At 39.4% G+C, this 18,759-nt stretch overlaps 1 protein-coding gene across 2 annotated transcripts in view; it reads right to left on the reverse strand.

Annotated features, from left to right (window-relative positions):
* The window catches only part of GRID2 (glutamate ionotropic receptor delta type subunit 2), a gene marked incomplete at its 5' end in the record, with an annotated part of 555,352 nt that overhangs the window by 107,704 nt on the left and 428,889 nt on the right, over positions 1–18,759 (reverse strand). For both annotated transcript variants that reach the window (XM_080344422.1, XM_080344421.1), the window contains one exon: positions 8,825–8,926. In XM_080344422.1, the coding sequence (XP_080200548.1) occupies positions 8,825–8,926 (102 nt within the window). The remainder of the gene's footprint in view (positions 1–8,824; positions 8,927–18,759) is intronic.

The following is an 18,759-nucleotide window of genomic DNA, read 5'->3' on the forward strand; positions in this document are numbered from 1 at the left end:
TTATGAGAGTCCTATGCTCTCTCTAAAGATAAAAATGCTGGGATGTACTTTACAAATGGAAAAGCAAAAGCAAAACAAAATGCTTGGGATTATTCTCCTGCTCAGCTGAATCATCTTTGCCCCTTAGAATGGTCTGAAAAACTTCCCGGCCAGAAGAATAGACAAAAATCGCTAAGTGAATACAAAGTTATCGGCTTGTGAGATCGGAGGAAACAATCGCTGCTCAAATTTACAACACACATTGGGGATTGACTCTAAAGCTGCAGACAGGTTGCCTTATGTTCTTCTGCCGTGTTTGGGAGAGAGTTTTGAAATTAGGTAATTGTAAGGGTGGTTAGAATTCATAATGCACACAAATACGACCTCTGTGTCTACTCAGCAGAAACGTCTGAACACACTGGGATATAATACTTTAATATTGACACTCTGGGTTCATTAAATGGGACTCTATTAAATATTCCCATCTTCTCTAATGAAAGTAGAAAGAGAGAGGAAAAAAAACAGACAAAACGAAGCTCGGTTGTGAGCAAGACTGACAATCTGTGCCCAGCACCGACTCCAGGCACAGTGGGCAAGCACATTAAATCATTCATACACCTCAAGCAGAGCCCTGACAGCCACATGAACTAAATGTTCACTGGGACACCTGCAAACTCCCATCACCTGCAAATGCCAAGAAACTGCTCCCCAAACTGAAATTCAGTCTCATTACTGGATCTCTCAGCTCTGTTCCAACACCACATGCAGCCACTGTAACCAGCAAGAAACACTGTCATAAGCCATAAGAAAAGGATTTCCGAGCACAAAGTGCTATTGTCTTGTTGCTATGCATAATTACATTTTTCCTGACTCATAAAATAAATAACGTCCCAATTTTAATTGATAGCCACTTTGCCTTTTTTTCCCCAAAAGATTTCCATGAAATATGCAGCCCCAAAAACTTCATTTCCTCAAGTGCTTTATTGACCACTGTTTTGGGGGATTTTATTTGGCTAGGAGCAGTACAGCATCTTGTTATTTTTAATTGGACAGCAACGCACATTACTTCATGTTAGAATCAATGACCAAAATTTAATTGAAACATTTCATTCTCTCATTCCAGAAATTCTCCCACTAGCAACGGTTATAAAAGTTGCCACAAAACAAAACACAATCCCCACCCCTTAATAACACTAAAACAAAGATGAAGGTTTAAAGCCTACAAAATTTTGGATAATTAAAGTATTACTCAATAGCCTGTTGCGCCAACAGGCCATGTAACAGTATTGGCATCGGAAACCGCTCTTCTCAGACCTCGTGTTTTTCAAACAGACTGAAAACCAAGTTGGTTGTACTAACAGAAAAGAAGCAAGAAGCTAGATCACGGCTCAGAAGCTCAACACAACATTAAAGGAAGGGGCTTTTACATATGACCTTTATTTACCACCGTCCTTCTACGGGTGCTTCATCTCTCCCTTTTTTAAAGGACAGTTTTAATGACATCTTCGACAAGACATGAGTTTGTGCTTTCAGCTACAGTACTTTAAACAATGTTTTTTCTCCAGCTGAAACAGCAGCTTCCAGATTTATTGTGCTATTTAGTTTAGTGCCATTTAAAAGAAACAAACAAAAAATGTTTGTCCGTATCCCCAATACCTCCCATTGCTCTGCAGTGGGACTGAGGCTTATTTCAAAGCAATCTATTGCAACGGTGTATTAGGATACCGCCAAGCCCTGTGTATTGATTTTAATTCACAATAACTTAATGCACCTAATAGTTCTTTCTGAGCCATTACAGTTATATGATAGGAAGATGGATTGAGATTGGAATCGATTGGAGCATCTCAGAGTATGTCTAAACAGCACAATGCCAGCTTTAATGTAGCTAGCTCAGATACTGGAATTATCAAAAGTGTAGTGTGGGCACATGAAGCTGCTGGGAGCTGCACTGCACTTCTTCCAGCAGCCGTCCAAGAGCTCCTATTCAGAACAAATTCATAGAATACTTCATGACATCGCACTGTAATGTGGTTCACCTGCTTTTTTATCCCGCATAGCGTGGAAGGATAATTACAATCAGACTAAGAACCTCTTTCTCTTTAAAAGCCAAATTTCCTGTGTGCTCCCAGAACTATGTGAATCCCTCTGGAATGCAAATATGCTCACGGAGCAGATGGGTCAGGATCAGTGAGAAGACAAGCGATAAGGACCTTTGAGATGTGGCCCTAGACACAGAGATAAACTGTGTTAGTCCTACCAGGTTTTGCATTGCACCAACCTTGCTGTCAAGCTGTGGCCCCTGCCAGGTCCCCAAACATTTGAATCCCTTGACATTCACCCCATCTTGTATATAGTACCCACTACTTGAGAAAAAATAAATTGGAAATATTAATTGAAACCAAAAGGGGCTGCGTGTCCCAGCAGGCTCTGAGATTAAAGCTTGTGAAACAGATGATCACAGTAGACATGTGAGGTGTAAATAACTGTAAGGTACATAACGCAGCTATTAAATGTAACCTGTGCCCAGCCAGCAGCAATTTCAATTTGGCCCTTGTTCAGGTGTGGTGGTGAAAAGAGGAATGGAAAGCCAGGCTCTGCCTCTATCAAGGGATATTAGCTCCTGTTGTTATAACAATAATTTTAATCATCAGTATTTTGAGGAAATCTCATCACAGTACAGCACCGCTTGAGAAAAAAATCAAATGGAAGGGATTAGCATCTCAGCTGACTAGCACAGTGTATTCAGTTTGGGCTTAATTCAGTGGATGGCACTAATATGTATCCTAGACGTTTGTGCCTGCACTTTAAGTGAGGACCAGCCAGCGCCAGAAGGCACCAGAGCTTAAGGAGCAACTTTTATGTACCAATGGCTTCTGAAATGCCAAACAGGACCACAAGCTACAAAACCAGCAGGTGCTACTTGCTATGCAGGGTAAGTAATGAAAAAAAAGGCGAAGAAGGAGGAAGACGCGTAACAAGGCCTCTCTTGAATGTTCATAATAAGTATAACTGCCACATAACGCAATTATTACCAGCTTTAAGGGTGTAAGTTTCTATCTGCTAAAAAGCATAAGCTAAAACCTACGGAACTTAAGGAAAAAAATCTGTCTGACTGTGGAACTAGTATCTCCCAGCACTATCTTCTGCTTTTTCACAGTACTTGGCTCAACTGAAGTCTGGAAATCTTTCCTTATTTTCAGAAATTGAATTAAATTTTTAATGCTAAAGATACTCTCCTAAAAACTCATTTTTGTAAGAAGTGATTTGTATTATCAGCATGCATCCCAAGCCACTAAAACTAATTCTCTTTACATTAGGAGTGAGCAAACTATTATTAAAACATGTAGAAGTGAATATTTTTTTTTACAAGTCAAAATTGCAGTTTGAATCAATGCTTGCCCAGAATCGTGCCCTGAACTCTCAATTAAAGTTACCAAATTGGAAAATCTGCCCCATGAAAAGATATTCCAATACCAACTGACTTTTCCATGGGCGTCGTGAATCTCTCATAGCAAACAGCAGCTTTCGTGTCAATAACCAGGGTAACTATGAAGAGTAGTAAACAGCCTAATCCTGCCATGCATCATTGCTCCTCATGATTTCATTCATTTACCAATCAAATCAACATCCCTGCCACCGTTCCTATAATTTACCATCATTTCGCTGAGCATTTTTCTTGATGCGTTTTTCTATAAAAAGATCCATTCTTTCCAACTTTCTTTCAAAAGGCAGCAAAAATAAAGAGAAATCAAGACATAGGGATCTGTTGCTGCCAAGGAAACTTTGCGTTCTTTGCAACCAGCAGTGGAAAATTCTACAACTACAAGTATTTTGGAAGTATTTTAACTATGGCACACGTGGTAGCTACTAAATACACTACTGACTTACAGTACGTAGAGATTTTAAGACAGACTCCAGATAGAACAACCTACATCACTCACAGCTTTTCTGCCATTCAAACTCAGCTGCATGAACGACCATCAAATGATTTATCCCTTATAGGCAAAAAGAGTCAAAAATGTTTGCCCAGAACACAAATACTACAAGAGATAAAGGTGGTCAAGCAATATTTCTTAACCTTTCCACCTTCTAAGGTATTTCTGCTGCCTGCAGGAAATTCACTACGGTGCACTAGAGTCCAATATGCCAATCATGTCGAGACACAGAGCAACATATAATTTAGTATAATACATGCCTTAATTTATTTTTTTGGTGAAGATTGTAGGCACTGGTGCATCTTATAGAAAGTGCAGCCCGACAGAATGAAGCAGCATTCACAGAAGTGCACCCCATTCACTTGTTAATGTTGAGAAAGGGATCAGGACTGCATGAGAAAAGGGAAAAAATGGGAGCAGCATTATCTGCGAGATTATTCTGATTGTACAATATTATAAAATGTTTATTGTGTACTTCCTGAGGTATCCCACACATAATCCTCACTGCAGTTGATCTTTATTTTATAGTCATTCGCTGCTATTTTGCCCTGCTGTTTTTTCATCCTTTATGACTTCTGACTGTTTATTCCTCTGCGTACACTTAAATACCATCTTATTTCATCTCTCTTACGCCTTTCCTTTTTCCTCTCACTCTCAAAGTTGCTCCAGCTTCTCGGAAAGGACTTCTGTTAGTTTGTTTAAAGCTGTGTTAGAAGTCAAATCCCAAAGACAGTTCCAGCTTTTAAAACCAGGACTTAGCTTCATATCTCACTTTTCATCTTGTCTCTGCCTGTTAAGTTCAACAGAAAAAGGGGCTGAAGAATCAGCCCTCCTGCCGGCTCATGCCCTTGAAGATATTGTCTGCTTGCAGGATTGTTTCTTTCCTAATGTGGGCAACGAATGCTCCTGAATTTCATGTCAACCACTGAGAACTGAACTAGTCCACATAATGATAATATTTTCCCTGCTGTAAATGATAAGAAAACACATGCCTCCTGGGTGGGAGCTGTGTCGAATTTTCATGTCAAGTCACAAATCTATTCTGCACCATTAGGAAGTGATGCGGTTTCAGCAAAGGCTCAGCGCTTGTCGGTCAAGGTGTTCATTCCTGTAAATGGGGAATTTCAAACTTCTTCCTGTTTCAGACAACAGGGGCTTTTGTAGAAACATGATTTGGTGAGTACCTACTGCTCCACTCATTGTCAAACAGGCCAAATCGCATTCGATTTCTGATGGCTTGACATTCCTGTGAATAATTCATCAATTGCCACTACTACTAAGATGATATTATGAGAATACCTGCTGTATTCTAGCTCCCTTTCAATAAAACTGAGCAGCTGAAAAAGAGAAGGATAAACTGAAAGAGCCAAAATGGATATCTAGCTGAATTTATTCTTCAACAACTTCATTCAAGATGTTCTGTATTTTTTTTGGAGTTATTATGCTGACCTCTGGATGGAGCTACGTTTCACAAACTCACAACACATTTCAGAAATTCACCAGCAGGTGACTTGAATTTAAAAGTAACTCGTCAAACACAAAGTTCCCCTCAGAATAAACCACAAAGAATTGTTTCCTATTCCTATGTATTATATGAAGGAGACAATAACCATTAACTTCAGAGGAGCCACGATTCACTGGCAAATGAAGCCAGAGATTTTCAATTTGGGGACATACCATATTCTGTCATATTCACAAAGACATTTTACTTTGGATCTGCAGATACACAGCCCATAATTATTACATTTATCTAGGGAAAGGAATCAGTAGATGGATGCGGATGATGGGAACTGTTCAGCTCTTGCTTTTTGAAGGACTGCTTTGGGGAAATCGGTCACAACCACTTATTTTCATACTGCAGAATGTTTCATTTCATAATAAGTCTAATGCCATGTAACCCAGGTGTTGCAATTTGCTGTCCTCTCAAATTCTACCGCAATTTTTAGAATCAGTCCTTGCCAACCTGAAGGCATAACAAAATTAAACTGGAAGAGGAGAAGGGTTGCTAGCTAGAAAGACACAAGAGATTCAAAATGTTAACTGAAGAAATTAACAAATTAATGTTAACTTCTCAAATGTCGATGAAAATAAACCAACTAATATTCAAAGGTAATATTATTTAATTTCGCATAAGCCTTCTTGTTTCCCCACGTTAAGCCAATACTGTTAGAAACCAGCAGAATTAATAACAATAGCTAATCATTCAGAGTCAATAATGTATTATTTACTTTTAACAGAAAGGTATTGATCTGAGAACTCAGAGAAAGATGGAAAAGGAAGGATGATAAAGATCTGCACTAAAATAAAGCGATGGGTGAAATCCCTCCTGCACTCACATCAAAGGCAAGAACCACACATTTTCATCACAGCTTAAATGTAAATCTGCAGTTTTATCCTACCCAGAAGAAATAAAAGCAGATGGACACTGCACTTCCACATTACTATGTACTACATTACTTCCATATTACTATGGCCTTGGTTTGCCTAAGAGTTCTGTCGATTTGTTCAAACTACAACTTCAATTTTTTATTCTATTCCGCAAAATTAATGCCCTTAATAATACTGTAAAATGAAAAGGGTTTAATGAAATTCTAGTCAGTGTCTTTGTTGATCAAGTTTTTCTAAGAACAAGTTTTTCTAAATTGAATACCAACAAATAGAGAGACTAAAAGTTTACTATTAAATTGAGAGAAAACAAGCTTTAATACTTTTTTTTTTTATAGCTTTGCTTCATTTCCAGTGTTATGGCATCCCAGCTCAAATTCAAATATTATATCTATTTATTCATTTTATTCCAGTAAAAATCAGATGGTTGCACCATTGTAATAAGCTACGTGAATAAAGATGAGAACAAAGCTATAATTAGCAACAAGTAAAAGCCCTATAAATTTATCCTATAGGCACATGTAAGTTTGAAGTTATGATATGCTAATGACAGCTATATTTTAAGTCTCGGATTAAAGTAAGAAGCCAGACTATCCTCATGAATAATCCTTACCTATGCATAGTAAGAGGAGTAAGAGAAACTACTAAGGGGTGAGCATCCTAAAATGCTCTGTCATGCACAGGGCTGGCAGCAACATCTGCCGATATCCAAACATGAGAAGAGGTTAGAAATAATGATAACTGTGCAATTCTGGCATCTGCATCATCTAAAATCTCTTCTGGCTTTCAGTTAATAGCTTGATTGTCTGTCTGTCTGTCTGTCTACCTCTCTATCAGCCACTAGAGTCTGGGGATGAGGGAGAAATGCTATATTATCACACTGATTTCTGGCATTTGAGGGAGAGAGAACTGTTAGTGAAATATATTGTTTCTGGCTCAGGAGTTTAAATATTTGCTTCCTCCTTTTATTCATACACTTTACAAAATCCTTGCCTCTCATCTTTGCTGAGTAAAACCAAACAAACCTTGACTTGCAGCTGGTTTTGTCTAAATTGCACCCACCAGCCACGCAAAGTTCTAAAATTTAAGAGAATAAAGGAAGTTTTCTGCTAGGAAGCCAACATGAATAATTCACATCTTCCCCATATATTGCCTTCAGCACACATTCTACACAAACCAAGAGTCAGCTAGCAAAATCAGTGAGCACAATTCGTTTGCTGTGCATGGAAGTTGCCACCAGTTGCGCTTTAAAAGCGTCAACAAAACCAAATGGCTTTTGTGTGCTCACGCAAGGAGGAGACTGAGCTGCCATGTGCTGCGTGCTGAACTTTAAATGTCTGCCTTCTGGTTTTATTATTCATATAGAATCCTATCAGCATAACTAATGACTGTTTTTGCGTGTTTGCATGTTGCTAAATATTCATGCTATTATGACTTGAAGGAAGAACGCTCTCTGGCAAGCTTACTGAAATAATGGGGTGGAATCAGAAGAAGAGTTGGGAGAGAGAAAAGAAGAAATAAGGGGAAAAAAAGGTCCAAGACTCTAATTTGAATTTATTTTTCTAAACAACATCCACAGATCATTTTTGTCAACAAAAAACTATACTGGATCCATTAACACGAATACCAGGCACAACTCAAAGACCAGCCACTGCCACCATGATGCTATTTTGATGAAAATGCAACTAAAAGTGTAAAAAAGAACACCCTACTGCTTTGTCTTATTCTGTGGATTCATCCTTCTTTTTTTTCCCAAACTGGGAAATGAAAAACAAGAGTAGGTGGCAGAAAGAAGGAAGCAGCTCAATATAACCTTGGTGGTTCTGCAGCCCTGGGTCAGTGTTGTGTTTGGGCATCAGTCCAAAGAAGCCTATACATCTCATACTTGTTTCTTTATCTCTTTCTTTTTCTCCACTCTAACAGCTTCTGCTCAAGCAGCCAAAGGTTATGAGAGGGAATACGCTGCCCCTATATCCCCAAATACCTTCCTATTCTTGTAGAGCTTTTCTGTTCAGCTTTAAACCAACAGCTGCTTCATGCAAGGTGGCCGGATGGGAAGAACCTGACTGAAGAAGAGCTGGAAGGTGACAATGGATGTTCTACTGAGATAACGTTACTCACCCTAAGCTGATCCTGAATGTTTTCAGAGTGTGGCAATTTGTGTCAGACTGCACTCAATTTGGCAAGGTAACTGGAAGGCAGCTACATCTTATGAATCATTTAGAGTTTCAGCTAAGTAACTTGAGCTAACGGGGCACTTGAAGTCACCCTTTATCAGTTCATATGGTTGTGTTATCTAATTTCGCGTGTGCCTGTGGAAGAAACAGGTTTAAATGTGTTTGATTCACTCGTTGAAATGAACTCTAGTGATAGCTAATTTTATTTTGTGGAAATTGCTCTGGTATTGACAAGCTGACAATGGACACTCGCACGCTCACAAAGTTCTTGGTAAAACAGAGTACTTAATAAAGAGATAAGGGAGAAAATACATTCCTCCGAGTGCAAAAGGATGAGGATCTGCTTACCAGCACGGTCACCACACGCAGAACCACTCCTCGCATGTTATTCTCCAACTTTCTGTCGGTCAGCGACCCATTGAGACCAGTGATGGGATTCCAGCAGCCGAGCTGAAAGAGAACACAGAAATTGTCTCCTCAGTGCCCAGCAAACTTGGCCGCTCACTCCTCTTAGGAACACGGAAAATAGACGGAACACCTTCTGGAATCAATGGGGTGGAAAGCCAGGGAAGGGCTTGCGCACAGGTTCGTTGCAAATGAAGCAATTAAGGACATCACCTTGTGCTTTTAAAGACCAGTGTGCAATGGATGGCAGCCCCCAGGGTTTGGGAGGATATGTATTGCTTTAGAAGAGCTCAGGGAGGGCTTCTGCATTAGTGAAAAACATTTAAAAAGTAGTACAGCTGTAACAATACTTCTACCTTGCTTTCAGTGATACATTAATTGGAGAAATAATAGCTACCATAATTTTAGCACGCTGCCTGCTCCAGCCCATCTTTCCTAGCAGAAAACATGAAAGAAATTGCACTAGTTTTAATTAAAGCTTATACTACTCATTGATAATGAAACAGCAGTGATTTTTAGCCAGGTTAAAAATCACATTTAAAGACGATTAAGGAAAAGACCATTGGATAGGCACATTGCAGTACTGAGAAAGGACTGCAACCAGCGATGCGTAAAAAGGAATTCAGCTGCAAGGTGCTTTGCTTTGGTGCTATTGTATTTCTTGGGCTTCTATGGACAGCAGCTTTTTCTCAAGGATCTCTCTAGGACTAACTGCCTTTCAATCGGAATTTAGTAGATATTGACCTGTAATTTATCTTCTCTGAAAAGATAACTTGCCGACATTCTCATATGATGGTAGATGCTCATCTTGCGTACAAAGAAACAAACCAACCCCCCAGTCATTCCTTAGCACCGTACACAAACATTACTGGTTTCATTTCTGGAATTCATTACCACTTTCATCCAACTTGTACAATTACCAGTGTTAAATCTCAAATCCAGCCGTAAAACATCCATATTTTAATGCACACGCACAGAAATGGGGAGGTGTCTGAACAAGCTGAAGGGGTCTGGGAAAGCAGAGGAACCTTTGCTGACCGTGCCTGAACACAAACGTACAGAAATCGTTCTTTTGGGTCCTTCATAGGAAAAGCCTTTCCATATGTGTTTCACAGGTCTTTCAAAGTGAAACAGAAAACAAGGAACAAACTCTGACTATCCATATTTAACAATTTAAGAAGTGGACCATTTGAAATATTTGTTTTCCTCATCATACCTACTAAGGTATTTAAAAGCAACGTCTAAATTATTTCTATTCAGTATACTCCTCTCAGTTCTTTGAAGACGCCACCTTCAGAAATGGATGTCTCAAAAAGTAAAAAAAAAAATAAATCCAAACCTTTCTGCAATGATCTAGAGCTTAGGTTTGATCTTAAAGGTCTTTTCCAGCTTAAATTACTATTTGTTTCCTAAAAGATTGCCTTAAAACAATGTATTCATTTCTTTCTGCCATTTCCAGGTCTTCATCACCCCTCTGGCCAAGCCCTCCACCACTTTAAGGTCGATAACCTATTTGCTGAAGCGCGTTACTCATAATAACGCGGTGAAATGTAGTGAAGGTATTTGAAACGTGCGCACTGTGCGCTATATGTGATAAACCACTGCCATCCTGTAAGGCAAAGTATTTGATAGGCTACATTTTCTGTACTAAAAATATTGAAAATGGCACTAAGTTCAGAACAGAAGTGCACTAAATTAATTTGGAGATTGTCATTCTTAGTCACATAAAGAAACTAATTAGAACTCAGATCCAATTAGCCTATCCAAATGTGCTGTAAGTATAATTACCGCAGAAACTGTACTGCTTTTGCCAGATTTAAGACTCTAGGAAGTTACTGAAGAGCCTTTGTATCCTTTTGAGGTTAAAGTCCGTCTTTAATTATGTCCATTAATTTGTACATATTTATATAATTAACTTGTTAGCCTGACGCATTCTACCTTTTTAAGGGGGAAAAAAACCTCAACAAACAAACACCAAAACCAAACCAAAAACCCCAATCAACCGAATTAAAAACAAACTAACAAAAAACCCACCAAAAAAAAACCAAAACCAAACCAAACAACAACAAACAAAACCACAACTGATTCCTGGAAATTTAGCATAGCAATAATTTTCTTTTAAAAAGACACACTTTATTTTCAATTATTGTTCATTTCATTTTCAATTCAATTGTTCCTTCATGCAGCAAAGTCGTGGCAAAGACAAATGTGTGGTGCCTTGCCAATAAAGCTGAAATTGATTTTGAGGGGGAGCTGCTTACTGTTATTAGATGGAAACAAATCAACATTTATTGACGACAACTTGAGCTTGTCATTGCAGCAAAGAGCAAATCAACTATTGCTCTACCTCTCACTAAACCGCTTCTGCAAAACATTTGTTGCTTCTGCGTTTCCTTCCTTGGGCTTTTGTCCTGTCTCAGCTCAAACGAGAGAACAGATCAGGCGATTACAGAATCTCACGTTAATTCTGCTTGATTTGTGTAGAACAAGATGGGCGATGGGAACTCCTTATGGAGCACAGTACTTGTCATCTCCATAGTGCAGGAATTTAGTCAGTTATAGTGCTCTGTACATTAGGTAAAGTTTCTTTTATATTTTCTAACACCAATTGCACTCTGCTACATTCAGATATAAAATGATGAAGATGAAAAATGTGCCCATGTTCTGCTTCCTTTGATATCCAATTTATAGTGTCTTTCCCTCTATCATCACTATTGGAATGGGTTTCGCTCTCCTGTTTTACCGGCAGAGCCAAAAATGGACCTCTCTTTGCACAGATGCTTCTTCATGAGAAACTTTTGCCTATATGAACTATGCGCAATGGAAGGTCTGTCATTTGTATATTGATATTAAACTAAGCAAAATCTATTTTATCTATATCTGCAATTTCCAGGCACTGATTTATGAGAAACTCGGAACATTAAAATCTACAACGCCTTCACAACAGAACTCCCCTATTTCCTATTAAATCAGAGGACTCTGTTGAATACCTGAGAGTTTTTCCTTCTTTTTTTTTTTTTCTTTTCTGGTAGAGTAAAATTAATTGAGAAAAATCCATTGGCCTGGTGCGATCACAGCTGAGGACAATCACAGGAAATCAGTAAAACCAGAATACTGATATGAATGCGTTACTTAAGTGATTGTCACTGCGGGAGAGCACAGAGCACTCTGTTACTTCAATTAACATACAGAATATACAGGACCCAGTTCATCCAGCATTGCAATGAAACCACTTTGTAAACATAGACAGCACCACAGCAACACTACCAGTCCAGAGCAGAAAATACTCTAGGGAAGCTGAAAGGGAAATTTGGAAGATAAAACATCATTACATCCGCTACTGGAATCCATCAGGACACCAGGATTAGTCACTTCTATTTCCTTTCTTTTCCAGCATTTATAGGAGAAATGGCATACACAGCAAAAAATGGCAAAGGAAATGTTTGTTTTTGTGATGTGTGGATCCAGCATTTACAAAATTTGCTAGGACATCAGTTTAGGCAAAATTCAAGCAGGACAAAACAGAAATAGTTTTGCACAAAGTATCGCTGATGCTTGTTTGTCAGCTCTTCTTCAATGTGTCCAACAGTGGCCAGGAAATCAGAGACTAAATCCTATAGATGAAAGATTATATCTCACAAATGAATTGCCATAAAATATATATTTCAGTTGTTGTTCTGAGACTGTCAGTTATAAAATATTTAGTCAGACACCCTGTCAACCTTGTTAAATAGCCCTTTCAGTCCGGGTCCCCAGCCAAGAGCTGGTCAACCAAATTTGAACAAAGTCTTATGGCCAGGGCTTTACCGAGGACCCTTGTGCTCCTGGACTTGATCAAAGAGACAAAGATGTTTTATTCTTCACAGCAATTTCCTAATATTATTGGTGAGCAGCAAAGCTTTCTGTGCTTAACTTTTCCCTTCACGGGAGCTTGGGTAACAGTCAGCAAATAATAAGTTGTTATTAATAACATCAATAGAAAATACTGCGTTCAAGAAATTGGATCATGTATAGCAGCGCTTGTTTCTCTTACATTATCTGTGGTGAAGCTTCTATAGTTTTGTGCATTCAGTTAATTATTTTGTAAAGTGTGTTTTATTATTGGTCTCTGGACTAGAAGAAATGACCTGCCCCTGGACTGGCTCTGTTATTTTCAAGCTGTGTTAGGAGAACGTGAATACCCAAGTTGAGTTTTATATCCAGTGGCTTAAGGATGATAATTGCAGCAGTCAAGGTGGTCTATTTGTTTTATTAACTGACCATAGACACAAGTGGAAGTGACCTAAGGATTTCTTTCCTCAAAGCCAAAGCACATGGCAGAGTAATGCTGCACACAGTTAATAAAATGTTTTCCTTTGGGGACTGCCCAAAATTGCTTCTCTTATTGAACCGAAATGAAGAAGCTAATGGAAAGTTACCTGCTGGTAACTTGCTGTTTGTTTGCCTACCAGCTTTTGGCTCAATATTTTCTTAAGGATTCATGCACTCAGATTGGTGCCAGAAGTTATAATTGGATGGATTAGACTACTGACAAATGTTGAATACACAGAGAAAATAGCACAGACTGCATCGCTGTTCTCATGAAGCTCGCGCTTAGCGCTTGGGCCAAGCTGTCAGAGCAACTCTAATGGTACGAGATTTTGAAAGCATCGTAAATCATCACATCTCAAAGGTAATCAACCAGCTCCCCAAGCCAGTGCTTAATGATCACTCATCTTTCCCCCCTTCATCTCTTGCTTACTTTTCTATTACTACTTTTCCTTTCATTGGGAATTGGGTGATTTTAATCTATCATTTCCCACTTCTAAGCGTCTTATCTTTGGAAAACACCCTTTTTTCCTCCTCAAGCCCCCTCTCTGAACTGAGCACCCCCAGCCGTTCTCCAGCCTGTGCTTATTTTGCTCTTTCCTCCGTTGCGACACCTCTTGCCATCTCTCTGTGCGCTCCCATCATCCCCGCTCTCTGCTTTTCTCCCCCTTGATCTTCCCTGCTCTCTCCTGTGCCCTTTTCTTGCCTTGCACTTCTTCCTCAGGGCTCGGGTTGGTAAAGGGACCTCACTTTTCACTTGGCCCGGCTTTGACGCATCCTTCAAATCACTTTGTGTCCTTTGTCCCTACCCTTGGATCTGTGTTTCTTTCAGGCATTCCTCTCTCTGCAGAACCTTCCTCTCAGCTCCTCTCCCCTTGTGGTATGAGGGATACAGAACTTAATAAAACAGGCTTCTGTGTGGCCCCACTTCTCTTGCTTTCACCTCTTTTTTCATTCTCGTCCTCTGAAACCCCTACGCAACTCTGAGGAAAAGACCCAGACAAGGATATTAATGAGCCAGATGGTCACCTTGTTATTGTTTATCAGGTGGCATAAATTCACTTGAAATAACATAAACAGACTCTTCCTCCTACCAAAAAAGCGAACGTATGATAATAATCTTTCCGTAAAACACACATCACACACCTTTCCAGAATGAAAACCCTCCTTTAGACTATTAAAGTTCTTCATACTTCCAGAGTAAAACTCACGACTATCACTATGGTTTTACACTGAAAGCTTGATCACTCATGTCCCAGTTATTGCAGTAAAATGGATAATACCAACTTAGTTCAGGTTTATGTGCAGTTTAAATACAGTCACTTTGATTTTTAATTGCAATCCTCATTTCCTTTCTCATTAAGCATTTTAAGAGTTTAAGAGGAAATCTTTTATCTAAACCGTCTAAGTCTGAAAAAAATCAATTAATAATCAGAGTTTGTAATTGACCCTGGTCCATTTCATGCTGGGACATCACTGCATCTTTATGAAATCAAAGAGAAAATGATTCAGAGTTACACTCCAGCTGCTACTGGATCACAATATGGAAGATATTCCTATTTCTTTCGATCAAACCTGATCAGTGGCAAACAATGAAGATTATTGTTTTCCATTGGGTTATGTGACGCTCCCTCTCTATAGGTAACAACAAAACCTGTGTGGCACAATTGAGCTTCTCCTCAGTTCCATGTAAGCATACAAACATTCTTCTCCCAGCTTTCCACTCAGCTTGCTAAGGTGCTTTTTGGGGATTTGATTTTTCTGGAAGGCTTTAACAAAGGGCAATAACAACAGAAACCATTTGCGTTGTTGCAGGACTCAAAATATGTGGCGGCGGCTTTCCAGAAATAAATCAAGATTGCAACAGCATAGAACAAACCCAGCGCCATTTCACCTGGAGAGAAGTGGGTTTGCAGAGCAGGATACTGGACAAGCCCAGTCCAATAAACCACTTAAGCGCATCCTTCAGCGTAAATTGGTGCCACGTCGAGAGGAACCTTGGCTTATTTTCTGCAATGAAAGCCTCCCCTGTAATATAACCACAGAATTAGCAGTCTAGGAATGAGTCCTGCAAATAAACCTACCCAGGAAATTGTGTATTAGCTTAATGACTCCCCAAATTGGGAAGAAAACGCAAGGTTGTTGTCCAACTCCAGCCACAGAGCAATAGCACAGGGCTGTGCTTGTACCGAAGAAATCTGTGTTTGCTTAAGGACAGCTGACAAGGAACACTGTGTTTAGCTACATGTGGGGCCCAATGAGGCTACAGAACATCTCGACTAATCTTAGCAGCACCTCTTTAGCCCTATTTTCGAAGCATAAGCAGAGTTATCACACTACTGCTCACACAGAAATGTGTCAATGAACTCTACACTGGGTTATCCTTTCATATGAAGCACGATACTTACTCAAAAAGCAGATGTATTTATTTACTTGGCCACTGAGTGCTCCTTGAGCGCTACTGCTGCTGCTTTCACAACACATGGAAATCAAGAGTTGCATTCACAGGACTTGGATAAAGAGTGGAAAATGTCTCTAAGATGCACATTGCATGGAAATACGTGTACTGAAAACCTTTGAAACAGCTCACTCTCATTTTTAAATATGTGCTTACACTTAGAATGTTTGACATTGGTACATAATTAACTTCAGCATAAAATAAAGAGTAAGAAAAAGACACAGAAAAACACATCCCTACCTTATTCAAGGCCCTGATGTGCTGGCATGAGAACACTCCCTCCAAATCCCAGATAGAAAATCAAAGAGTGGAACATGCCATAAGATACTATTTTTCTCCCTGTCTCCTCAGACACATTCAACTCCTCATCAACACAAGAGGCAAAGGAGGCAGCGCGTGAACACGCTCCACTGTTCCGTACAGAAGATACATGCATTTTAAAGCATATTTGTACCTGTCTGGAAGCTGTTCGAGCTCACACCACATCAAAGAGCTTGTGCTCTCTGTTGTTCAGCACAGAAGTATTTGCTAGCACCTTCTTAAATGTAGTATAAAGAAAGAAACATGAAATGAGAGCATCTCCTATTCATACGCGCTGGTGCACCACGTTTCCCATGCACCAGGACTATGAAACACCTGCTCACAAAGCATCAACACCAGCAACAAAAAGGAAAAAAAATGCATGAAAAATTGACATGAAAGGCCAATTTAGCTCGTTACCATCTCATATATGCATAGGTGAATAATGGAGACTTTTGTTAAATAAGGGGTGAACCAAAACCAGTTGTTACTCAAGTATTGCCTTCGAGTTTGTCACTGCAGAGAAGCTAACGTGACGATGCAGCGGGCACAGCGCCAGATGACGAGCCGCTTTGCGTTGATTCCCTGAGTTTCACTTAAATGGGAAATGCAGAGACTGAAACCATCTTTGCTTACACATAGATCAATACGTCGTTCCTAAAACCAGAATTTATTCTCAGTGCTGGCAGAAAAAAAAGAGGCTTGCTAAGTTGGACATGTCCCAAACTCACTAGCTTGATGCTGGCTATTAAATTAAAGCAGCATTTTGTTACTGATGTGTTAGAAAGTATTATTCCAGGATAAGCCACGCTCACAAGGTGTGTGGCTACAGCATCGCCAGTTTTCAGTGCACTATACACTAGATATTACAAGTGATTTACTGGATCGTATATTTTCAGTTTGGTAGCAAAGCAAACAAGGTTGTGGGATATTTTCTCCCCACTTCTCCAGCACAGAGCAGCTTTCTTAGCGATTGGAACTGGCAGTGAAGAAATAAAAAGCAGCGATTGAGCAGGGTACCAGGACCAAGCAACAGCTTCCTCCGAAGGCTGGTTTTGGACCACGAAGCTCGAGACAGCGGAGAACTGAAAGGTCAAGAGTGAATTTGAAGAGATGGTCGTGGATTACAGAAGGGAACTTTTTCCCACTACACGCAACTGCAATGAGAGCAGATGCGTTCACCTGGAGCCCTACAGACCAGCACAGAGGCCCAGGAGCACTGGGAGGTCTTTGAGGAACCAGATCACGGTCTGTCTCATACAAGGGGTCCCCTCCTTCCATTGCGTCCAGATAATACTTTCTAAGATGTTTGCTTCCAGGTGATCCAGCCTGGGTTCCAAAGCACAGCCCTTTCAGCATCAATAAGTTGTTACTGAAATGACTTCTGCGCTAGAGGCCCTGACAGAAGCGCTACACTGATAACCAAATGTTATACTGATAATGATGAAAAGCAATTTCCTCTCTGACCACCAGCACTATAAACTCACCTTCAGCACAGACACTGCATTCAGCGTTTTTTCCCCTTATACAACAGGACACCTGCTACATCATTATTAGAGAAACAGAGGCATAAATTTCATATACTGAAGCGAGGGTGGGGAAAAAGGCTGCCTGTTAAAGAAGGGCTCGGATGACCAGTAAAATATTTTGTAAAAAAGTGAAATATTTCTAAATGCCTATTATTTCTATATGCCTGTTATTTCTATATGCCTATTTACTATTGAAAAAACAATAAACCACCACAATAAAACAGCATTACAGAGGCAGGCTATGATTGTCTCTCCCATGCATTAAAAAGCCCACCTGACAATTAGACACCAAGGTTCTGAAAAGTCTTTCAGAATTGCTGACAAAAAACCCCAACCAACCAACCACAAAACCAAAACTAAACCCCAAAGCAAAAGAAAAAACCCTCTCCTGTTCTATCATCAACTGGACAAAACCGAATTTTGGGGAGGAAAAGGCGGACTTTTGCCAAAACAAAATAGTTTTAGCAGATTGCTCTGAAGGACCTGACTGGCTGACGCTATAAGTGATTTTACAAACTCATTGCTCCATACAGTGCAAGTATTTGCTCTTATTATGGTAAATAAGCTTGCCAGAACAATTTACACATCATAAATATTTAAATGGCAAATGATATGTAGCAGAATAACTTAAATAAAGGAGCCTTGTGGAAAAAAGTAAACCATTAGTTTGAAAGATGAACTGATACTTCTAATAAGCCCTCTCTGGAACAGCTGAATTGGTAAAATAAATTCTTATTGCAAATTAAAATCACTGCTTTGATAACACTAGAATTTGCCACAAAAATAAATTAGCAATATATCTTAGTAATTAAAACTACAGAAACACAGTATAAATCTGCCTTGCAAAGGATTTGAATTATGTTTGCTAGTACACTATATTACCACAATAGATCCTGTTTAGCACACACAAGGCTGAAATTTTGTAAAGAAACCAACAATGTCAAGCCACTGAGATTTTTTTAAGTTAGTTTCATATTGCAAAGGTCCTTTTAAGAACATATTGTGGCATATATGGCAGGGACTATTTAACCAGCTAAGTGGTTATACTGTGCTCATCACTAGTGTTTTAAGGGATAATATCAATTTTAAAATCACCTTTCCATTTGAAAAAAAATCTACTACTTTTATAGAAGAGAGAAATGTCTACCTTAAGTTTATATTAACAAATCAGTAATTGGGCTTAAATTACCTTCTTGAGCACATTGCAGCTGCTATACTTGCCCTTTGAGCACATCACAGTCACTACACTTGCCCTAATGGCTTGTTGCTTCACATTTTCAACA

This window comes from Nesoenas mayeri, assembly GCF_963082525.1.
Source record: "Nesoenas mayeri genome assembly, chromosome: 4".
Lineage (NCBI taxonomy): Eukaryota > Metazoa > Chordata > Aves > Columbiformes > Columbidae > Nesoenas > Nesoenas mayeri.